Below are 24,632 nucleotides of genomic sequence, written 5' to 3' on the forward strand. Positions count from 1 at the left end.
GCAGTTGAGCAGTATGTACAGATGGTTGTTTTTACTTTTACTTTCTCCGTACCATTCTTAACGTTATATTTCGATGCATTAGGCCACTCCATTACAATCATGCTGACTCCACTTAAACCATACATAAATTAAATCAATGAGATGTATCTAATAAGAAAGAAAATAAGATATTTCTAGACATTTCTCTGATGTAGGTTTTTCATGTTTTCATGATAATTGCCAGCTGAATCAAGTTACTGCCCTATCATTGCTACAATTCCCGTCTGCTCAACAGTACTATTAATGAATTTTTTTATAAAATTTTCATTGTTTAATAGAAGTTCCTAAGAACCAAGTTTAATACTAATTGCTACGCTACTTTGTAAATTCCAACTATTTTATATAAATAATTATGAATTCAGTAACATCTATTTGTGGTAAAGACAAAGACTGCATCAATCACAACCCGCAGAATTTGGTCCGTACGATAAAGGGCGAGAAAAATAACTTTGACAGCAAGTACGAGTAAAAGGGCATAAAAAGGTATTTGTTAACTGTATTCGACAACGTTTTGTTTGTGTTAGGTGAGTTCCAGTGCATGGTTAACAAATATACTAGTGCAATAAAACGAATAAGCAGAGCACGAGGGCAAAAAGGCAAAATACAAGGCTAGACTGACTGTTATGTGGAGTATAAGAGTTGGTAGATAATGAGGGCAAAACCAAAAAAAAAGGAAAGAAAGAATATATAAATGCATGTCTAGGAGAGGCAGAATCAGCTTTCAATCATTGGTTCAGGACCAGATGGTTCTGTGCGATTTCTATTTGCTTGATGGACGGAGTTAAACAAAATGTCCTTGATGACCTACACAGAAAAAACTTATCATTACATTTCAGCAGCCAAGCAAAGAATAATTTAATTTGGGGCGGGGGGCAAAGCAAGTTACCTGTGACATCAGACCATGCACCTGCTCCACAGTTATTTTAGCACTGTCACGAGTAATTTTAGCAAGAGGAGATTCTTCCTGCAAATTATGGAAATGTCGGTGTCAGGTATGCAAGGAGAGAAAATTGTGGGAGAGCTTAAAGAACGTTACATCAGCAATGAGTGGTATTCATATATGATCATAAACAAAATTGATACAGAGCAGCTTCAAATTATCAACATCAAAGACCTACTAAACGTTTGCATTTATTGGTTTCAATTTTCTCGTCAATAAAGTTATTAAAAAAGTATACATTAAAATATTCAACAAGAATCAATTAGGAATTTATAATTAGCCATTGCAATTTGTCCCAGACTTTCGCTTGTGACAACTGCGTACCTTTTTTCAGTATAAAAGAAAAAAAAAACTTTGTGAACAATGGGATTCAATAAACGGAGAATAGTTTAGCGCTCCACTTTTTGGCAGGAAGAATTGCTCCAACACAGGAATAACTTCCCACCATGGAAATGTGGAAAAGATATGTATGTAGCCCAATGATATATCATGTAAATAATCAAACATCACAGTATTTTCCATTTAGTGTATGTTGTATGTGGGCACAAGCCCACACATATTCGTCGAGGTTAGTAATAACAGAACAGTAAATTGGCCCAACTAAATCTAAGATGCCATGGAGACTCCGATATTAAAAATTAAGCAAGCACAATATCAGCAGTCTTCAGCAAAACCTAATCAGGCACCATTTGCAGTCTAGTATTCCAGTAATCCCAACATTTGATTCTTTTACAAATGACTTGCCCAAACAGAAACAGGGTCACAGTGGGGACAATTGACAACCCCAGTGAGTAATGCATTTTCAATATTTCCAATGATTTTTTGTTGTTGTAAAACATCACATTTAAAGCGAAAAGTAAGGATTAAAATAAGACCAATTGTGATTCTGTTTTCTTTAGCTATAGCATAGCCAAAACAAAACAGGGTCCCAGTGGCAACAACCTTATTCTGAAATGCAATATCCAGTTTACAATAATACTGTTATTGTGAAAACAACACATTCGAAGGGAAAAGTAAAGATCACGTACAAAAAACCAGTTGTGATTCTGTTTTCTTTAGTTTTGGAGTATGAGAAGGAAATTTGACAAAGGAGTGATATAGGTTAATGGGGTTGAAGATTCCTCTTGCAAACAAAAAGTGAAAAATACAACGAAAAATAAAGATTCCAAAGCAGAAGTAAGTCCACAAGTTCAACCATCCGACATCTAGGTCATGATTAATTGTTGTAATAAAATTGATTGATGAAAGATAGCATCAAACAACTTTCAGCTAGGTTGGGCAATGTCTAACAGATAGTCATTCATGAATAAAGTAAACTAATTACAAGTATGACACTTCCAAACCCCTTAAAAAGAATAAAACAACAGATTCATGATTATTTTAGTAGAAGGTAATGAATCAAAATGAATTAGGATGTTCTATATTATTGGTATCTAAATTCTCAACCAGTTATGCTAAGTATGAAGGATCCAATAAAGCTATATCAATTTTAACATTGACATAGCTCATAATTCTTGTCAATTATATTAATTATATTTTTTTTTTTATGAAAAAAAAAAGATGTTGATACGGAACTACTACCACCATTTAGGATTTTTTGTTTTAAAATTTAAGCAAAATTAATTTGAATTGTTGAACATAATTAGGATGTCTGTCCACCATAATATATTTATATTGGAAGTTTTTTAAAAGGAAAGAGTTAGAATAAGTTTTCCAACACCAAAACTGGCAGGGCAATTAGCATCTTGCAGGCATGTAAGGTAAGAAACACTCTCGCAGGCATGAACATCTTGATGCTGACATAGCAGTTGAGCTACAAAACGTGTGAGAAAATCCATCCATGACATGTATGACTTTAATACTAAAATGAAATTTGGTATGAAACCACAACCAAGGTAGTCAAAAATTGCTCTCTGGAGCATGAGATCAAATGTGCCTACAATCTACTCCTCCCTCCCCAATCTTAAGTCACCTCAAGGTCGTGATTTTTATGGATCACATCGGATTGCCATTGCAGATCAACTCAAGTAAGACTGCTGTTTCTCACAAGTGTGGGAGCAGTTGTTGTTGCGGTCCTCAACACTCATTGCACAGCCGCTTGTGGTCTTAGCACACCTTGTGGTGCCTCTCATAGCACCTACCCTTCCCTATTTCTAGGTTATTTTCTTGGGTTGGGTTGCATGACCCGATTTTATGACCCAGAATTTAAGCCCATTTTTTCCTTCAAAGCCCAATTACTTAACCCAGCTCACCCCATTACCTAAAATCCATCAAGTAACCCGACACAAATCAATGCCTAAAAACTGCTGAGTCATGACTGCCTCTCTTCTATAAATAAAAAATGTTATGCATACTGCTCTCCATTGGCCAAAATATGCTGCCAATGCTACTCTCTCCCTTTACCAAAAAACAAATCATTTTTCTCTCCCTTTGGCTATTTAATATCAATTCTACTCACTCCCATTCCATTCCATCTTTCTCCCTCTTTGTTTATTACCACTGAACTGCGGCATACCACTCTGCTCTTCCTTTACAATGAACCAAATTGCATCTCACAGCAAATTATTACTCATCCTTGTCAGACGTTTTTCCCCAATCATTGAAAAGACTTCAAGCTCCTCTGTACCCATGGCTCCAAAAAATAGGAATGATACAGCTTGGAAGCATAGTACTTCAGTTGGTGGGGCTACTAGGAAACTTCAATTCAAATACTTTTAGAAGGTGATAAAAACAAGAGTTTATCAGTTGAAGCACCACTTTGCTGGTACTCACAAGGATATTGTAGCATGCAAGGGTGTTATTGATGAAGTGAAGAAGGAGTTGTGAAATTGTTGTTGGTTTGCAACAAAATTTGTTCAAGAAACCAAGCCTTAATAAGGAGGGGAACAGTGCAGAAGCTGGTGAGAAAAGAAAAAACAACAAAACATTTGATGCTGACAGTCCTACAAATAATTTTAAGTAGTAAGCACGCCAGCCACAGTTAACACCGTGTTTAAGTTGTGAGAGAGGAAGCATGTAAAGAAATTGCTAGGTTTGTCTACAACAATGATATACCTTTCAATGTGCCAAAGAGTGAACAATTTAGTGCTATGTTTGATTTGTCTATAAGGCATGGCCTTGGATTTACACCTCCACCCTATCATGAGATTAGAGTCCAATATTTGAAAGTAAGTAAAAAATGCAGCAATTGCTATACAAGCACAAAAGGGATGAACGGAAGAAAACAAAATGCACGATTATAACTGAAGGCTGGAATGATAAGAAAAGAAGGACAATGATAAACTTCCTAGTGAATAGGCCAAAGGGTATTGTTCCTAAGGTCCATAGAACAATGCTATATTCAAAACAAATTAAAAAGATGGATACCATTGTCGGATAATAATTTTGTGTGTGCATATATGAATTCCACAAATTTAGTAAGATCTTACTATCCTTATTACAATATACCGATTTACAATCCATACTTCCTTTTATAATCTTGGGTGAAATATCAATTCTGACTACCTAGCAAACAACTCTTCTGTTGAATGTAGGTACAGGTGTCAAAATGGACAGTCCAACCAACCCCCACCAGGCCAATGAGTCAAAAATGGGTCAGCCCCAGACTCAGCAAAGCTGTATGTTGGGCAATTCTGTATGTTAATCATTTCAGTAAGTGCCAACACATATAATTACGATCTTAGAGGAAAACTATTTGGAATTAGGGACCTAATTTTGTGACATGGCAATGTGGCATCGTTGGTGAATGAAATTGGAAGCTGTTTAGAAACTCATTAGCAAAAGTATTACAGTTAGTGTGGTTAATTATCCAGTATTTGTCTCAAATTTTCTTCCCTACGGTTTAAAGACTGATAAATGAAAAGGCATGTTGTGGTACACTATATTCTAACAGCTAACTGTTAGAAATAAGCTTCAAAATTTCAACAAGTAGACGCATATCAAAACTTGCATACAGCATGAATTAGATGGGAGATAATCACCCAGAAAGAATTTCATCATCAAAAAAAGACTGTTCTGAAAATTTTCAATAATCCAAACCTCAATACGATGATAAAGAACTTCTAATAAACGGATGGAAATTTTGTAACTTGTATAGAAACAGTCACACACCTCTTTCTTTCTAGGTGTCGGTGCTATTAGTGGCCCAAAGCGTGAGTGTGCCAACTGATTCTCTGCTTGTTCTAGCTTTTCAGCTGCAACAGGAATATTCCAACTTAGACACTCATACTTTCAAAACATAGCCTTATCAAATACACAACATTTTTTAAAGAGAACTGCAGAACCATTCTAGTCCACAATAAATAAATAAATCAATATATAAATACTGAAGCAGAAATAGTACCTAAATCAGAGATTTGTCCAGCAACATAATCTCCATTACCCAACAGAGGAGAAGACGACAATGTATTCACCCAATACTTGTTCCACAGAAGATCCAAGAGATGTGAATCAAGAGATGACTTAAAGTAAGTGATATCCAAGGCATAATACTGCAAAGCACACAAATGAAATTGAACAAAAACTAAAAAAAAAGGAAGGGTGATTATAAATAAAAATTGGCCAACAGCAGAAAAAGAAGAGACCTGTTTACAGTGGACACCAAAGTCCTCAATCTTATTGAGAGGGATAGTTTGATACTCAGAAATGGGCTCATCCGGAGGCTTATAACCGTCGGGGTAAGTCCTAAAAGCCCCAATCTCAACCTTCCCCGCCGAAACAGTCCTCGTGGGATCAATCACAACCGCCAGAAACGGCTCCTGAAACTGCTGATTCAGCATCTGCGTCGAAACATCGATCCCCGACAGCCAGCACCCATACCCAGGATGAGAGTGATACCATCCCACAACATTCTCTAACCTTCCAGCCTGCAAAAAAAAAAAAGATCAATCAAAATAAATTCGAATTAGGGTTAGTGCTAGGGTTTAGGCGAAGGAACCTGTTTATTTGTCTGGGAATAATCGACCATATACTCGTACGCATCTGCCTGAGCATTAACGCGCGTTTCCGTGCCTTCAACGGGGAGAGCGAAGGCGTCCATGACGATGATGGCGTCGGCATCGGTCTTTCCCTGCATGAGGCCCATGACCTCGATAGTTCCGCCGGAGCGTGCGTGGACGACCATCTTGAGTAGCGCGAGTGCGGAGATCTTGACGCGCTTGAAGTAGTGAGGGTCATTGGCCCAGGGCTTGTCGCGCTGGAACTCATTCTGCCCGGCCTCGTCGTAGTAGAATATAGAGTCGTCGGCGTTGGTGGCAGTTGCGGCGGAGGAGGATGAGGCGGCTCCCGGAGTGTCCATGGGGATGATGTTGTTCTCGAGCTCCCATGTTTTCTGCGCAATCGCCATTGAAGACGACAACCCTTCCATTTCTTTGCCTTGCGTTGGACCAAACCGCTTTTTTTTCTCTCTTCACTATACTCTCTTTTGCTGTCACTCTACTCTCCAATTTACGCTCTCATTGAAATTAGCATGTATTGCTTATTTTTTTTAACATATTATAAGCACTTGGAATCGTGTGAATTATTAGTTATTTATCCAAATGTTTTCACTATTTTTATAAAGTGTAAAATTAATATTTATTTTCAAATCGGTTAAACATATCTCTTCTCTTTGGATTTTTCATTAAAATTGTTTTTCGTAATTTCAAAAATATATACTACTTTAATCTCTGCATTATATAAAAAAAATATAAACTATAATGTTGCTAAAAGTTTGTTCCTCTTGAATCTCTTTCTTTTCGTTATGATTTTCTTTATAGTAAACTTTGGAGTGTCAAACCAACTTCTAACTAATGATATCACATATGAATAAAAATTTTCGAATTAATGATAACTAGCTCCTTTAATACTTTTACAAAATAACAAAACTAAAGAAGAACTTTGAAGTGATGAACATCAAACACGTTAGGATAACACTTGAGCGGATATCTTGTCCAAACTGACAAACAGGAAAGAAAAAAAAAGGAGAATTCTCCTATGTGAGAAAGAAAAATGTTCTTCATTGATCAATTAATACTAGGAGTTATCTAAGACTCATATTTTTTTTATGTAATTTACTTATAACATTCCTTAAACTAGTATTCACAAAGAACGTTTCTCAGCTTATAATAGTCATGATAATGGTGGTTATAAGAATGATTATGACAATTATTATAAAGGTTAGTAAATATTTGTTATTAAGGAAGAAGTGAAAAAGAGTTTTAACAAGATGATACTAGGAAGAACAATAAGAATAGTTAGAGAGATAAAGCAACGAACAATTATGAAGAAATGAGAAACGATAGTATGTAATGACCAAAACACGAAAGTAAGTGATGGAGAAGTTGATTAGACAAATAGGAATGGAATGAAAAAAAACATGAATGAGGAAAAGGTCAAGTCTTGAAAGAAAAATATTTTATTTTAACATATATGATATTTGAATTTCAGATAATACTAAATATCGGCACCCTCCCTTGTAACTATTGTTACGAGGATAGTCTCCACCTCCACTAAAAAGATAGGAGCAATAAAGAGAGAATTACAAAAATAAAAGAAAAAATTTAATATGGTTAACTATTTTTATTGGTCAATAATATTTTACATTTATTTATAAACTATAAAATATAAAATTAATACTTTGAAACTGAAATAAAATATAATTTGAATAAATAGTTTGAGGAGAAAAAAACATATTTAATATATTTTTAAAATATAAATGTGTAAAATAATTTTTCAACTTTTTTCTCATAAAGTTACGATGATTCAATCATGTTTCATAAATAAACATATTTTTAATAATCACATTATAATATTGTTCATCTTTAATATAATTAATTGGGTTAATTTAAGTTATTTAGGACAATTATTCTTGACAAAGTAATTAAAGTATAAATTATATATTTGTTGAAATACTACCTACTAAGTTTTATTTAGATGCTATGAAACAAAATATAGGAGAGAAAAGTGAAAGAAAAAATAAAAATAAAAAACAAAAAAAGTGAAGTTTTTGTGACTTAGAGTGCACAAAGAAAAGAATAAAAAAATATGAATGCTTATGTGTTTTAAAATGGTAATCGCTATGAATTAATTTAATTATAATATTATTTTAATTTTAAAAATAAAAAAAATGGGATTATATTTTTTGAAATGATGGGTAAAAGTGTGTGTAGGTGCATAATTAGTTATTTTAACATTCAAAAGTTTCAACTTAATAATTAAATAAATATATAGTTTAATCACATTGGGCGAATATTTACACTGTGTTGGTTAAATAGATAAAAGTTAAATTAATCAATTTTATCTTGTAAAAGTATATTCATCAGTTTATTTTTAACTCATGAAAGTCAGAAATGTATGTCATTAATTATGAGTATGATTTAATCATTTAAGTCAATTAATATAAGTTTTAGCACACATTTAATGATTATCATTATCAAATAATCTATGATACAACATTTCATTTTTTTTAATTGCTTTTTTCTTAAAATGATCAATCATACAATAGAGTAAATGGTATTTTCTTTTTTGTATTTTAGTGTACATGGTGAACTACAAATAAATCTTATATAAATGGTAAGTTAGTTGTACATTCTCTAAGGTTTAGTTCGATAATATCCATCTAAGTTTACTACTATTTTCCTATGTAATTAGCACATTATTTAAGGTATATATACCACATTCGGCAATTTTACTTTTTTTTTTCTAAATTTTGATATAATCACTTTTAGCTAAAATTGAAAAGTTAATCCACCAAAAAAAATCTATTGGACGAGCATCTAAAATCCAATCTGAACCACCATAGCATCCACTATTAAAAAGAAAAAAGAAAAGAAACCTTAATGCACTCCTTTATCCACTTCCCTTTTGTCCAACAAATATAAAAACATTTTCAAAAAGTATTATTGTTCCAGAAATATGTTCCAGAACCCTCATTCCAATTTTCTTTTTTATATTCTGCATTAAATATTCCAAAAAGTATTTCTAAATCTAAAAATATCTTTCCAAACATTTAATTCAAAAGATAATAAAAATAAAAAAAGTGTTAATTTTTTTATTTTATTTTTAACCGATGACAATTTGGGAATTACAGCTTTTATGAGATGAGAGAAGAAAAACGTGAGATTCAGGAAATAGCAGCCCACAAACAGACATCATCCTCTCTAATTCTCTCTTTTTCATCCTCTCTTACAATACATCACTAAAAGCAAATGAAGATTAAATATTCTTTATATGTCTTACGTAGTAATTTAAAAAGAAGTTATCATGCAAAATATTTTCATTGAATTTTCTGAAAATCGAACTTATTATTAGTCATTGACAAAAAAATACTCTGTATCATTGCAAATAAACATTTTCCCTTTCCTTCTCGTAACAAAGAAAAAAAAATCACATACAATTTTCTTACTTCCTTTTTATCCACCCTCCTTTCTTACCTTCTGTGGAGTCAAACGATTGGTGCAAATGCCTTTAATGAAACTCAAAGTAGTTCGAGTGAGTGTAAAGTTCCAGAGATTCGTTTACCAGGGTTAAAAAAATGTCGCTATTTAACCATTTATACAGCAAATACATTCCAATTCCAGAACCAGATTTCCGCGAACGTAATAATCACCCCAAAAAACAGACAAGAAAGAACAAATTAAAGAAAAAATAAATCTGTCTAAGTAGACGTATATACTCTTGAATATAATTAATCTCACAGTCCTGCATAATCCCTACTTTCTAAGCTAATGGTAACTTACAATTTAAGATACAAAATACAACAATGGGCATCATTTGACACCCTTGCTCCTGCTCCTTCTGCTGTTATATGTGGCTGTCACTCTTCTTCCCTTTTGCTTAGCAATGCTAGTTGGTGTGGCTGGCAAACCTGATTCGACAACCGGCTGGGAAGTATCTTGATGAACCTCGTACACGCTGGAACTGTTCTGCGAACCAGAGGCAACACCGTCAGCGTCCCCAATTACATCAGGCACGTCCATTGATTCACGCAATGTCTTGCAAGCCTCTTGCTCAAGAACAACCTGAGCTGTCCTTTCCTGACTTGAATCATTTGTATCGAATTCCTTGTACTCCAATGTTTTTGTGTTCTGTCCAGTAACCTGAGCTGCATTGAAACTAGCAAACAGGAAAATGGCAGAATTAATTTAGATCTACTAATTTTGATAACTGTAATAACAAGAAACGAAGACCAGCATTTCTTTTCCCAGACAGGTGGGGAAAAAGTCAGTTGATGTTCCCAAATATTTCAAGTCAATTACAAAAATTGTTCATTCTAAATTTCGCAATGGAGTAATAAGGTTGGCAACTGAGAATCGAGGCTTCTTGGAAATTTGAACTTAGTACTGAGTAAAAGTATAATTTAACCCAAAATTTTACATTCCACTGATCAACTAAAAGTAAAAGGCACCAAGGTTATATATAAATAGGTTTTACTTAAGAAAGTTCAACATCAAAGAAAAGCCTGTGAACCAAAATTTACCTTGGCTCTGAAGAGGGGAACCCATTTGCCAATTCATCTTCTGCTCCAACCTTCTCTTTGATTACTAAGTGGTTACTATATTGTAATCTAGAATTTGTAGCTGCATTTAAATGAAGGATCAGCATATAAGATGAATACAAAATTGAGAATATTGAATAAAATATTAAACTCCAGATCACAAAGGAGAAATTTATCATAATCGAACAAAAGGAAAACACCATGATCTACAAAACCAAGCAAGGTCTTGTAGACTACCACCCTGATCTATGTACATACATCCTCATCAAAATGAGTAACATATGCATAGCATACCCTAGCTAAACGAGAACTCAGAAGGGTTGCAAAGCTGAACCCTTAGCATTGTGCAATGGTTCATGGTACATTGCTAAACACTAATAATGCGTCTCGCAAATAGCATTTTAACAAGTGTGACTACAAGTTGTCAGATAACACATTAAATCAACTGAGCATGTTTTCTAATCATAAGACAGCCAAAGTGACTGATTCATACCTTCTTTAGTTTCTTCAACTGAGTCTAGCTGATGACCTGGCCTATTTGTGTCATTGATGCCATTGACTTTAACCAGTCCGTCACCCCTGTTTAACATTCAAAGAAAAGCTACGATTAGAATACAAATAATATACAGGACCAGAATTCATACAAAAAGCTTGTCTAGATCTACGAACATGGGACTCTTGGTAACAAAAACATTGACAGGATTAAACTCAACATAGTTTGTCACTGTTATTGTCAGTTTGCAAGGGGTACGGTGTCTAGACTTGCAAAATTTCTAGGTTGGTCAACAATAATCAAATGCCAGGAACGTCAAAGAGCTCTTTAGTCAAGACAGTCATCAGTTTCAAACAGTGTCGCACACTAAGGGTAATTTTTGCAATTAAGGAAAGCTAAACACTCCAAATATCAGCCTAAAGAAAATGTCAAAAAGTTGGTGAACATATCAAACAATTTAAGGACCTTAAATGCCTCATAAGACAGTTGGAAATGGAAATCGAGAATAAGGTACTATTAGAAAGTAAATGAGAAAAAAACTTAACCTGAATAAACAGACAAACACAACTTCATTCATAAGTGATACGATAGAAATACTCAAACCTGTACATATCACTTGAGGACCCATCTTGAAGTCCCGAAGTAGTTATTTCTCTGCTGTCATCTTGCGTACCTATGTGGCATGGATTTCCATAAGCAAAGTAAAATTTCTACTGAGAGATGGGGGAATAAAACTATTGCACAATGTATGAAAAAGGATGTCTGCTAGTCGGGTTGTATTAACAGAAAGAACAATAACGGATTGATACATGTAAGTAATTAAATCACACTTCTCAGATCTAAAATAATAACAATTAGAGAACAATGTTTGTGTCAAATTGCCGAATTATAACTCTCATGAATATATCAAAAGCAAAAGCATTGATAATCAACAAATGTCCTTGATTTTAACACAAATTTGACTAACAGAATAGATCTGTAATAGTCAGCAGTTTACCTTTTGTCTGCTGAACATCAACAGAGACCTGAAGAAAAGAAAACCGTGTTAGCATAAAATAGAGCTTAACTTTAAAAAATCTTCAATGTATTAAAAGGAGGGGGGCTGTTATATAAACTCCAATTCATATGTGCACCTGATTCTGTTCAAAATCAATGTTAACCGGATAAGACAGCACAGATTCAGGTTTGGACCCATCCTGTTTACTCTCCAAATCTGAAGGGAAATGAAGTTAAATGAGTAAAGCACCAACATACTTTATATGTTTTAAGGAATAAATATGTTTTACCAATAAAACAATTTATTATCAGTATAAACCAACAGGCTTGCTACAACAGCAGAATCATACCTGGAGAGACCTGAGAACCAAATCCTCTGACCAAGTTAGCAGATGCATCCACTAAATTTGTAGAATTATGTACTCTCTCTGACAAACTAGCTCCAATGTTTTCAATAGCTGAAGAGTCTACATTATTTTTATTCTCCACGCCAAGTGTGGACCAATCAATTTTTGAGGAGGGAAGTGTCCTAAGTAAATCCTCTGTTGCCCTGGATCTTACTCTTCGAATTTCATCCTGAATACTCCATGAACCAGTAGCAGCAGAATCCCTTTTCAACTGCATTTCAGCATCAGCCCAAACCAAAATCCATAAGCACAACATTTTAACAATGTAACTCAATCTATCCAAATGACGAACCAGTAATGATTGATAGAAGTAATTACGTGAGGTACACTAAATGTTTAAAGCCCTATACCATTGACTAACTCTTATATTTCCCAACCACGAGTACCCCTTTTTGTACCACCGTTCATCTTTAATGCGACACGCTTAACTGGAACTCTTGCCAGAAAGACTTTCAATATAAAGACCATTGTACTCGTTGAGCCAGTCACCAAGAATAACCATCGGCTCTGATACTAGTTGTTAGATTTATCAAGGAGGAAGTTCATTGAGAAGATACAACACCAATAAGACTTGAGCTCAACCACATAAGAAATTGACATCATTTTCAATCCAAAACCCAAAACCTTAAGACAATGGATTAATGGGTCTTCACCTTTATATGGTGCTCCACTTTCTTATTTCTACCCAATGTGAGACTTAGACTCACTTTGATTCCTAACAGATACAACAGCTGAAATAGGGGAAAATAAATCCTACACTCATGGGAAGCCACCCAACAGAGATTGGGCTCTCGAAAACCATAACAAGGAGTGGGAAATAAAGGAGACAACATCAAAAAGGGAGGGCAGGCATACATAATTGTTGAAATATAGAGGAGAATTGATTCAACCCAATCAAGATGAAATAGAGAAAATGAGATTGTTTCTAAAAAGGTTTGGTAAACCAATAGGTACTTGTTGTCTAGCACGTTCATATTCAGGTGCGTTTGGAAATTCTCCTTTTGTTGTTGGACTCAATGTCTTAAAGATTCTATAATGAATGTTGGATGATGAACTCGGGTGCCACTAATCACATGACTCCCCTACCTATAAATTTCTCCTCCTACACCCCTTGCCCTAGCACTAAGAAAATATTTAAAAAAAATCATTAAAGACATATCATGTAATACTTTTTATGATGATCTTTGTAGGCTACAGGACAAGCATTCATGGAAGATGATTGGACATGTTAGATAATGGAATGACTTTATTATTTGGCAACAAATCTTTGCCCAAAACCACACAATATTAGCAACAATTTTTCCTCTTCCTTTAATTTAATAAACATCAACAATGAGTAGGTCCTTCTACAACATTGTCGTCCTTCTTTTATAGTCATAAAATTGCTATTTCCTTCCCTACTTAAGAAATTAGATGTGGAGAGTTTTCATTGTGAAGTGTGTGAACTTGGCAAACACAATGAGCACTTCCCTTCGATTTAATTCATACTGATGTGTGGGGTCCCTCAAATGTCCTTGAATGTATTTGGTGCTCATTGGTTTATTACCTTCAGTGATGATTGTACTAGGGTTACATGGGTCATCCTCTAAAACAAAAATCAAAAGTTAGCTCTTTTGTTCAATGATTTTTCTCAATGGTAAAAAATCAATTTGGTGTTAGCATTAAGAGGATTAGATCTAATAATGCCCAAGATTTATTTAATCATGACTTAATTCCTTTTGTAGTACGCAGGGTATCATTCATGAATCATCTTGTGTCAAAACACCTGAACAAAGCAGTGTTACTAGTGGATTGGCCTGTAACACACCATTTGATAAAGTCTTCATATGTTGGAGATAGATCAACCAGTGGCGTAAGAGCAACATGTGACTCAATAGTAGTTGTCCATGCAATATTGGGTGAACAGGTCTACCATGCAACCATCAATGGTATGTCCAATGAGGTGACAATGTTCACATTTTAAATGATTTCTAGAATTACATGTACGAGAGCATCCAGAGTTATTACTTTGCAGTATAAATGAAGTGTTTTCCCCCAAAGACAAAGTATGTGTCTCCATGTTTATTTTCTAAGGAATATGGAGGAGCACAGATGATGTGGAAATCAATGTAGGGTTTAATGATGATTCCAAATTTGATCACAGGTAGCAACATACTCTTGTGGCAAGCAATACAAACCGAAGGTCATAAAAAATACTACACATTTGCAAATGGTGGAAGGAGCTCGTTAAAGTAATGTAAGGCAGCATTAAGTCACCCAAGATAAGTAGGCATATGCCCCTCAAATTATCGTGGACCAACAAGTGTTAAGTTCTTGACACACATCATACAAATGTTGTGTCATTGGTATAAAGAACACGGGTCTCACTCCAAGCTTATGCACACGTCTACTTATGAAGAAAAAGAAAATAGGCTTAAGTAAGGTGTGAAAAGTTAATAACACTGCATAGTTAAGATCAATCTTTATCCATTGTTCATGTTGCTTTGTTGAAATAAATGCAATAGTTGTAGTAAGATGAGATTTGTAGCCCAAACCACTTAACCATAACTCGATTTTGGAAACCCAAGGGGAATAGTTAGACCCATCTGTCTTCTCAATTCTAACAATACATTTAGAAAAGATGGGAGAATTTGTTATAGAGATTAATGTGATATACAGGGAGATTTTTTTTCTAGAGATTTGGGAAAAATAATAACACAATAACCTGATAAGAGGGAAAAGTATATTGGACCACCAAACTAATGGAGCATAACAGAACTCCTCAGACATTATATTTTTCAGTTTTCACAACTTCTGAAGACCGCCAAACATAATGATGCGCAACTCTGCAAAGAATAAAATAAATCCTTTCCATCTACTTGTTCAGTTGTCTGATACTCAATCTATATTAACTATAAAAATTTTAAGTTCATGAATTTCTGTAATAATAATAAACTGTGTTTAATAAAATGTAGGACCCAATTCTCTAATTAAATTTCTAGTAAAGATAAAGGTGACATATATGCAACTTCCAAAAGTAAAAACCACACATTAAATAGCACCTTGGAGGACGGTGTAGAATTGTTTCCCAATAGATATGGTGTTTCTTCTTTGAAGAGCTGAACACCAGATGGTGTTTGAGAATTATGGTGGTCTATAGAAGGCGAGGCCCATGGAGGGCGTGTGCGCATATATGACTTGGCCACATCCACTGGTGATCCTTCATCTTTGGGATCCTGCATAACAGCCACACATACAGATTAAAACAAACCTTTATTGTGAAATCATGTTACCGTGATATAAATTATGTGAAGAGAAAAGGGGAAGGAGATAGCATGTACAAAAATCAGTATAGTTTCTCCACAAACAGAGAGTCACTAACCTGTGGTAATGCAAACAAATTCAAGCTGGGACTTCCATAACCTATAACAGAAGTTGTATCTAATCCTGACTTCTTTTCCTGCAGCCATTTTTTTGCCTCCATAATGGCAGCACTATGGAGATCAGGTGAATCTGTATTTAAGAAATAAAAATCCATGGTCAGGAAACAGTAACATGTTATAACTGAGCTTTGTATGTAGAGAATACCACTTCCAGGAGTCTTGTTGAGTATATCTGTTGGCCTCTTATCTCCATTATCATCATTTGCAGGATCTACAACTCTTGATCTTATTATTTTTATCAATCTGTCACATTCTTCCCTGATCAATTATTAAACTGTATTAGAACCTTATTCCACACAACTTGAGGAAAGAGTAAATGCAGTTCAAGCAAACATTTAAAATTCAACTCTTGATCTTACAATTTTTATAAATGCAGTTCCACTCTCATGTTTATACAACATATATATCTCAAGGTCCGAAAATTTTAGTACCATAATTAATGTATTTGGCTCTTCTGACATGAAGGGTGAACTTTAAAAGGTAAAGTGTGGATATTTGTTGATTGAAAAAGAAAAATCAACATTTGAGATTTTAACAACTTCATAATGTTATCCAAGCACATGCACTTTACCACAATATCAACCAGTCATTGAATCAGTTATAACTTTGCATTTCACCTTCTAAACTGTATCCCTTCAATTTAGAGGAATCAAATCCATCCCTGATATATGCAGCACAGTACTCGTTATATGATCATGTTCTGTGGCCCAGGTTAATGCTTATTTTTTGAAAGTCCCAAACTTAGGCCAAGTTAAAATCACCAAATATGTACATGATTTGACGATAATTTGAAATCAAACAATGCTGTCAAGTTTTGTCATAAATTCAAAAATTGACCAAGGGCAGAAATGTCTTCTGATTTGACCACTACCATCAGGCACTCTAGATTATAATCATGGTATACAGGTAGATAAATATGTAATAGAATCATATTAGAGGCTAAAATTACTGCTAATTTAAAATTCAACTCTGAAAAACAATAGAAAGCCCAAAAACCACAATGCATACATGTAGTGCCTTCTTATTTAACTACAGAAAATTACATTGTTGACAAAAAGATATAAAGAACTTTCAACATATTACCATATGATAACACGGATGAAAAAATAAAAAACAAAAGAACATCCCACATGTCAAAATATAAATTCTTCAGTACCTGGAGAATGATTCCTTCAGAATAAGCTGCTCAATGATATGCTTGTTCTTGCTGTTCCCAACAAATGGCTGAAGCTCCTTTACAGAAAAATTGATCAGTCCTGATGTTCCATCCTTTCAATGCAGATGTCAATACAAAATGTGCAATGCTATCAGATAAAACCAGGGGACTCATGAAGACAACAACAAATGAAAACTGTCTCTAACTGGATGGAAACACAATCTGCAATACTTTTAAAGGCCAATGCATTTCTAAAAGTGATAATTTAATCCTGAAGGTTCACTAATCATTTTATTTCTTGAGGGGATACTTTGAAAGGAGTTAAGCCTTCTAAAACTTCCAAAGGCCCATAAGTTATTGGAACAGCAAATTGTCTAAGAGGTCATATTAAGAGCAATGCCATGTCTTTGCAACGTATACGTGATTGCATGCGGCAACATGCACAGCATGCCTAACAAGTAAAAGAACTTCAATCTCATAAGTAATAAGAAAACAAAGGAAAAACTAGCTAACACGAATTACAAACCATTTTAACACTTAATGAAAATAACTAGTTAGACGAAAAAAAGAGAGCCTAAATCTCAATCAAGCAAAGGATAACATAAAAGAGAGTCAACTACCTTGCTCAATGCCACATCACCTTCAGACCGTTTATCGTTTTCATCATCGAAAGTACCAACTTCCTCTGCAAAATTAGGCACCAACCACATCGTTTAGTAGGGGTCAACAGCAACAACAATGTCAAAGACCAAAGAACGTACACAATTAGTTTTTCAACAACGCGCGACCATGACCCATATACTTAAAGCTCAATTCACGCAACTTGGACAATTTTCCAAATCCAACTAAGCACTTTAAAACAGCCATAATTACAATTTACAAGGTACTACTCCTACCTCGAATACTAGATCTACCAAACCTATATCAACTACAACCAGAGTCAACGCACACAAGCTCGAAAAGTCAAAACAAAATAAAATCACTACATCAACGAGATTAAAACCAAAAAGGACAGAAACCCTAGTATTTCAAGCACGGGAGTATAACGGTTCCAGAAGTTTGCATGATAACAGTAATTACCAGCGTCGGAATTGTTAGAAGATGAGGAGGGAGACGAGGATGCAGCGGAGGAAGAAGAAGAAGAAGAAGACGGGGAAGCATTATCGAGATCCAAAACAGAGGAGAAGATTTTCCCTGCGCCAGAGGCAATTAAACGCGAGGGAGACAATACGAAACGCGAGAGCCAGTTAGGACTTGGAGCCTCGGCCGGGGCGGGACGGTCGTAAGGAGTGCGGTTCCTCGCGGTGGCGCTCCGTCGCGTTCGGAGAATTTTGCCGCCGGATCGAGATCCGGGAGCGGAAGCCATAGAGCACTCGGAAAGTGCTTTTGTTCCGTAACAGAGCTTCTAATCTTCAGTTCCGAAACAGCACTTTACTTCACTCTTTCTCTCTTCGAATCCAAAACCTCTTTTCCCCGAAACAGAAGCCGATTGTTGCAGCGGTTACCTTCCGCTTATTGGTTTTTTTCCTTTTTTTTTCTTTTTCTGCTTTTATTTAATATTTGTTTTTATCCTCAGTGTGTGGGCCAGGATAAATGTTGTCTTTGATTTTATTTAAATAAATAAAAAGCATGTGTGTTGGTGAAGGGTCTCTAATTTATTTCCTTTGGAGGCTAAATTCCGAAGGTATCTTTGCGGGAATAAACTTTCATGTGTTTTCAAAACTGCACTAAAAGAACTAGGTTTTACTTTTATACAATTAAAATAAAAATTGATAATAATATATAACTTATTAATATTAAATTGTTACAAATATGAGTTAGTTAATAATGTGATTAGTTTCTTTTTTTTCTACTTATAGTTTTTTAAACAACTGAATCTAATTCAGAAATAAAAATATAAGTATAGACTAAAGGAGATTGACAACTATACAGATAAAATATACAGAAAAAATTAAAGAAAATTTTAACCCATCTGTTATAAATAAAGACACAAAAAGAATTACACACCATAAAATCCTTAATAAATGTACGTTAAAATATTGAACAAAGAGCAACCCCTTATTTAATGTTGGTTCATTAAGGAAGTTTTGTTTCTTCGTGTCCTTGTCTTGGGTTTCAGTTACTTTAAAACAGAATCTTCAAACACATTATCATGCAAATTAAATCTGTATAAAGTGGGAATTCTTGTTTATTGGGTTAATTTAGAGTCTACTTATCTTCATTCCAATTTAATTATATTTTAGGGTGGGACCTATGGTTTTCGGATTAAAAGTTGTCATATAATCAACTAATTAAAAATACGCGTAATTATAATTTTAATAAACTTTTTGTTTATTTTTAATTATTAAAAGTAAAAGATAGCTAGTTAATTCAATTCTCATTCAGTAAATAATGAAAAGATAAGACACGTCCTTTTAAAACTGAGCAATTAAATACTCATAAATGAGAATAAGATAGCAAACATATTTTAATACATATTAGGTTATAGTTTAATTTATATACAGATATATATATACATAATTTAATAATTATGTCATGTATACCATAATAAAGAAATACATATTTCTATAATGGTTTTCAGTGTTATCCTTTAATTAAATAATATCCTTTATTATATTAAAATAATTTAATTATTTAATAAAATATGCAAGTCTATCGTCTCAAGTAACCCGATAACAGCTAAAATAATTACATGATTTCCTCCATATAATCCTTTTTAAACTATTTTACAAATATACATACATAACACACACACATATACATATATATAATATTTTATAAAATTTACTTTGTAAAACATGTGAAATTAGAATGTATACTAAAAACAATGTACAGTTTTTCAATTATGTAAGATTTAGAAAGAAAGAATTTCCCAAAAGTATTTTAGTATAATATATAAATTAATAATTATAAAAAAAATTATTTAACTCGTATTTTATATTCTTAATTTTTATGTAAAATAGCGACCGATTGTTTTCAAATTTTCAGTGTATATAAAATTTCATATTTTTAATTCTTATCTAATTTTAAATAACCAAATTAAAAATACATTTTGAGAGCACTTACTAACCTGACCAAGAGCACGAAACCACCTCGTGGATGAGGTGGGTGAGATGAAGAACTTAAAATAACGTTATCATGACAGAATTATTCGTTTCGTACAAGTTAAAAATACTTTAAAACAAGAATGAAAAATGCTTCAAATTATAAAAGAAAAAAGAAAATGCTTTACAGATTTAACACACATAAAATAGTTTTAACTTTCTAAAAGGCCGTTTCAGACAAAAGCATAGGTTGTTATTTTCAAATCTCATCCACATGACCCTAAAGTACTTTCAAGGTTCACGTGGTCACAAATGAGAGAAGCAAAATACATAGTATTTTTAAGTAACATGGAAACATCCCTGCTCAAAAGTCATTCTAAGACATCACAACTAAGCAGTTTTATGTACAAGCGAAAGAAATAATTGATTTTGCTACAGTTAATAAACACAGCAAATGCTGGCAGAATCACTTTGGTGAGTAAATAAACTAAATGGTTAATTTTGTTATGTAGTCGCTTCAATTTATCTCATCGCAAATGCATAAGATTACCATAATGTAACCTTTGTGAGTAGTCACAGCAGAGCTACATCAAGATCTCACTGGTTTCATGTTGAGTGTATCTGCTTGAATACTGAAAAAATCATTAAGTACGTTTAAGGGAATGAAACTATAAGAGCTTAAAATACCAGTGTCCCACCACCCAAACCTCTCATACTTCAAGCAAGACAGACAAATATACTATCAGCACTCAGTATAAGGTTGTCACAAACTTTGTACCACAATAACAGAAAGGACAATGAAAGTTACTAGCATACATGACATACCTAGTTGTCATTGGAACGAGAATGTCGTCTCCGTGATCTGCAAATTAGATAGTTTTAAATACCATGTATGAAAAAGAAAAGACAGTATGAAAAACACAATAGGATAGAAAGTACTTAACTACCTAATAACAAAAAATGGGTATTATGAAATGCACAATTATGACAACAACACATACCAGATTGCTAATAATTAATAAATGATTGAGATCATGTTTTATTTTCCACGTTAGTATGCTTTACAGTTATGTGTAATACTTTATAATTTATCATCTGTAGATGTTAAATCAGATTATTGACATTTAAAGGTCTAAATACAGACTCTGTCAAGAATACTATTCTAGGTAGCTGAAGATGGATAGAGATACCATGGTGATTTTGAATACAAAAGACAAAGAAAGAAAGTCATTTGCTTGGGATGTTTGAGAAGCAAGCTTCACATAAATTCATTTTAATCTCATAAATGTTAAACAGAAAGACAAGCAAAGAAATGTCAAAACTGAAAACAAAAATAAGGAAAAATACTACCCACCTGCGAAAACCATTGCCACCCCTCAAAGGGCCAATTGAACTAACAAAATCATCATCAATCTCTTCTAGCCTATACTCGCCATAATCTACAGATGCTACAGAACCTTCATCAGAATTTGAAGTATCAGAGCTTAAAGGGCGATTACCCCTACTAGGATCACCAGCTCTTGCCCTTCTTCGGTTTCTAGAACTTCTAAAGTTATTGAAGGCATTATACAAAATACAAGAGGTCCACCAGTTACCTTCATCTCCAGGGAAGTCCTCAAAATCATCTGCACTATCATCATCCCCATATTCAATCACATAATCTCCTAAAACCACTCCACGTGGAACTTCTGAATGAATAGTGCTCAAAACATCTACAATCTCGGATGACTGCTGAAAATTTTCCCAATCAAGCTGCCTGGCAGGATCAATTTTTGATGGACAACCATAAGGGTGTTCCAGCTGAGCATGTTTCTGCAGCTCGGAGTAACTTCCAACAAATGCACATTGCTGCTCATCACAACAACGCTTCTTTTCATCAAGATGCACACGAGCTTTATCAACTATAATCCATCCAGAAACATCACCTCTGCACAAGGGACAACTTAAATTGTATTGACAATCAGATACCACTGAGTCACTATTTGCCACGGAATTTGCATCGGACATTTGTGTTCTTTTAAAACGATCTAAACAATTTGAGTGCAATTGACTTGTGTCACATACAAAAGGACGGCACCCCTTATCATAAGATGAACACTGAAGGAGCACACTATTATGAGGAACTTCCAAGCATATAGGGCAGATTACATCTTCCCAACTGGTATCCAACAGAACATCTTCCATGCGCACTACCATATGTTGCACACTTTAGACTTCAGTATCACAAAATCTGAAACCAAAACAGGCCATTAACGTCATAGAAATAATCAGAAGTGTGTTTGCATTAGTCTATTGAATGTTCCTTACTGTTCTCTTCTCAGTTATGCAGATGCAAACTTGGTAACCTAAGTAGCAATCCTGGATTTCAGATCAAACCTAAGAAAAGAAGACAAATTTTGAATTTAGCTTAAAACCAACAACACATAAGTATATAGTAAACACAGTTTATAAAATTGTAAATGCAGAGAAAATATAAACCCAATAAGAATATTATTTGTAACCGTAATATAGTGTTTGGTTAGCTGAAAACGGAAGGGATGGGAAGGAAAATTGTTAGGACTTGAGTACAAGAGGAAAACTCAATCCAAAAGATTAGTTTATTAGGTGGGAGAACCTCAAGTCTTCAGTACCACATCAAGTAGTTTATCTTATTCAATGTAGGACCCCTTACATTGTCACCTATCGGTATTCAATTTGGACCACAATGTAGCTCATTCCATAACCCAACTCTTAATGTAATACAGTTTGTTAGGACTTAAGCATAAGAAAGTTTAACCAAAAAGACCAATCTATTACATATGAAAATCTCAAGGCTAACCATTCAAGTAATTTATCCTACTGAATTTGGGACTTCTAACTTAAGGGTGGCAAAATCCCTTCACGCCCATTTTTGCCTTCCCTTCAAATATAAGGGGGATTCAAAGAGGAAGAAAAATACTAAAAGTTTGTTGACTATACAAACTAAAAGCTATTTTCACAAGATCACTCTATCAATCATTTCCACTTTTTGATACATACAACCCTAAATTATCAACACAATAAAAAAATGGGTGGCCTGATTTAGAATACTCCCACTAGGTAGAAGAAGTGCACACAATCTTATCTCCAGAAACTGGAAAAAAGGCTATCTCCAGGAATTTAATTGGCCAAACTCAAAAATTCAGATAAAAAATATGCTCAACAGGAACTTAATTTGTTAATACTAACTGACTAACAAAACCTGATCTAAAGACACCATCCAAAAACCAGAGTAGGATGTCATCTAGAGCTGATAAGGTACAACTGACACATCACCCACTTCTGATAAAAACACCAATAAAATTATACCCACATCACCGCCATGTTGACATAACAAATTAGTGCATAATTAACAAAAATATTTATCTCAAATAAAACCATCAGATCAACATAACATCCCCTAATTAACAATACAAGAATAACTTGGAAGTTCAACTAATAATAACGCAAAAAAAAAAATATATCATCAGGATTGTCCATCAATAACAAAGTTGACCAATCCGAAACAAAGATTATTGCCGATAAATCATAGAACTAGCAGATTAAAACGAATGAAATGGCAGCAGAATAGTTGTATATTAGAGGGAAAAGAAAAGGTCAACCGGTTGTACCCATAACAAGGGTGGGTAAACATAATTTGAAGAGGAGACAAAAAATAAAAGTTAAAGTGGGATTTGAGAAGAGGTAGAAGATAACCTGAAATTGATGTGTGAGTTGGGTCAAAGTGATAGAGGATGTTAGGATCGTAGGTTAGGTTGGTACACTGGACTCTGTCTTCCCTCTCCAAATTCCAACAAAAAAACTTAGTAAAGGTTTTCCCCAAACATTCAAGAAAAGGGACATAAATGCCCTTTTCAGTGGTGCCATTAGTCAAAGGGATGGCCGAACCTCAACGAATTAGTAATCATATAACCTTGTACTAGATTGGTAAAATGGGTCGGGCCGACCGCTGATCCGTCAATTTGATCCGGCAATTTGATAACTTTTATAATGTGGATTTGGTTAGATTTTTAAACCTGGCAATGGAGGTTTTTCTTCCATCACCTCATCAAATTTCTTCATCTATTCCATTATTCTGAATTTTATTTTTTGAAATACCAAATCAATTTAAATTTTTTTTTTAAGACAATCATCTACTTTTACCCACTCCTATTCTGGATAGAAATTTTCAAGAAGTTTTGATTGGGTGCTGAAAGAAAATTGACTGGGTGCAGAAAGAAATAGCCCACAATCTACAATAGTTTGAAGGGTCACAGGTGAGATTGGGTGGGCTAGCTCACCAAGTAATAAATAAGTTTAATTATAATTTTATTTATGGTCATTTATTTCAATTAAACAATCACATACCAAAATCTCAATTCTAACGGTTTAATTTGTATGTGTGGCAAAGTTCATTTGAAAGAGGTGAAGGAGGAAGGAGAGGGAGCAATGAAAGAAGCCGAAGAATGAGGCATCGTGAAGGCGGCGTTGACGGTTTCCTTAAACCCATAAGTGCAATTTTGACATCTCATATAATCAATCGAGGTGTAGGAAGAAAAAAAATTGAAGGTGAAAGAAGAAATAACCAAAAGTTATTCATGTATTCATAATGGAAGTGTTACTATGGGCTCATAGCCGACCGATCGGTAAGATCAGTTCGACC

At 34.2% G+C, this 24,632-nt stretch overlaps 3 protein-coding genes across 11 annotated transcripts; all 3 read right to left on the minus strand.

Annotated features, from left to right (window-relative positions):
- Positions 1-505: 505 nt before the first annotated feature.
- On the minus strand, positions 506-6,452 carry LOC108331953 (COP9 signalosome complex subunit 5a). Of its 2 annotated transcripts, XR_001832458.2 has the most exons (7): positions 5,916-6,452; positions 5,563-5,844; positions 5,322-5,469; positions 5,090-5,172; positions 4,034-4,115; positions 926-1,003; positions 694-843 (listed from the first exon to the last, which is right to left on the minus strand). XR_001832458.2 is itself a non-coding variant. In XM_017566991.2 (6 exons), exons 1-6 carry the CDS (start codon positions 6,342-6,344, stop codon positions 754-756), a joined length of 1,110 nt encoding a protein of 369 aa, XP_017422480.1. In that variant the 5' UTR covers positions 6,345-6,450; the 3' UTR covers positions 506-753. The 2 variants fall into 2 exon arrangements, 1 of the variants encoding a protein (XP_017422480.1); XM_017566991.2 differs by lacking the exon at positions 4,034-4,115 and having other exon boundaries at positions 506-843; positions 5,916-6,450.
- A 3,141-nt stretch (positions 6,453-9,593) lies between these two features.
- On the minus strand, positions 9,594-18,563 carry LOC108331672 (protein KAKU4). 5 transcript variants are annotated; one of them, XM_017566535.2, is made up of 13 exons: positions 18,009-18,563; positions 17,549-17,613; positions 16,929-16,996; positions 15,918-16,030; positions 15,712-15,842; positions 15,392-15,565; positions 12,294-12,561; positions 12,081-12,160; positions 11,945-11,972; positions 11,551-11,620; positions 10,948-11,033; positions 10,437-10,536; positions 9,594-10,072 (listed from the first exon to the last, which is right to left on the minus strand). In XM_017566535.2, exons 1-13 carry the CDS (start codon positions 18,292-18,294, stop codon positions 9,727-9,729), a joined length of 1,815 nt encoding a protein of 604 aa, XP_017422024.1. In that variant the 5' UTR covers positions 18,295-18,563; the 3' UTR covers positions 9,594-9,726. The 5 variants fall into 5 exon arrangements, with proteins under 5 accessions (XP_017422024.1, XP_052733046.1, XP_017422023.1 ...); XM_052877086.1 differs by having other exon boundaries at positions 15,921-16,030; positions 16,929-17,005; XM_017566534.2 differs by having other exon boundaries at positions 16,929-17,005.
- A 1,640-nt stretch (positions 18,564-20,203) lies between these two features.
- On the minus strand, positions 20,204-23,869 carry LOC108330649 (uncharacterized). 4 transcript variants are annotated; one of them, XM_017565153.2, is made up of 6 exons: positions 23,687-23,869; positions 22,280-22,348; positions 21,568-22,202; positions 21,327-21,411; positions 20,798-20,834; positions 20,204-20,604 (listed from the first exon to the last, which is right to left on the minus strand). In XM_017565153.2, the coding sequence occupies exons 3-5, from the start codon at positions 22,166-22,168 to the stop codon at positions 20,798-20,800; spliced, it is 723 nt and encodes a 240-aa protein (XP_017420642.1). In that variant the 5' UTR covers positions 22,169-22,202; positions 22,280-22,348; positions 23,687-23,869; the 3' UTR covers positions 20,204-20,604. The 4 variants fall into 4 exon arrangements, with proteins under 4 accessions (XP_017420642.1, XP_017420635.1, XP_017420637.1 ...); XM_017565146.2 differs by having other exon boundaries at positions 21,327-22,202; XM_017565148.2 differs by lacking the exon at positions 23,687-23,869 and adding an exon at positions 23,602-23,620 and having other exon boundaries at positions 21,327-22,202.
- Between the last annotated feature and the right edge of the window lie 763 nt (positions 23,870-24,632).

Source organism: Vigna angularis, chromosome 4, assembly GCF_016808095.1.
Source record: "Vigna angularis cultivar LongXiaoDou No.4 chromosome 4, ASM1680809v1, whole genome shotgun sequence".
NCBI classification, from domain to species: Eukaryota; Viridiplantae; Streptophyta; class Magnoliopsida; order Fabales; family Fabaceae; genus Vigna; species Vigna angularis.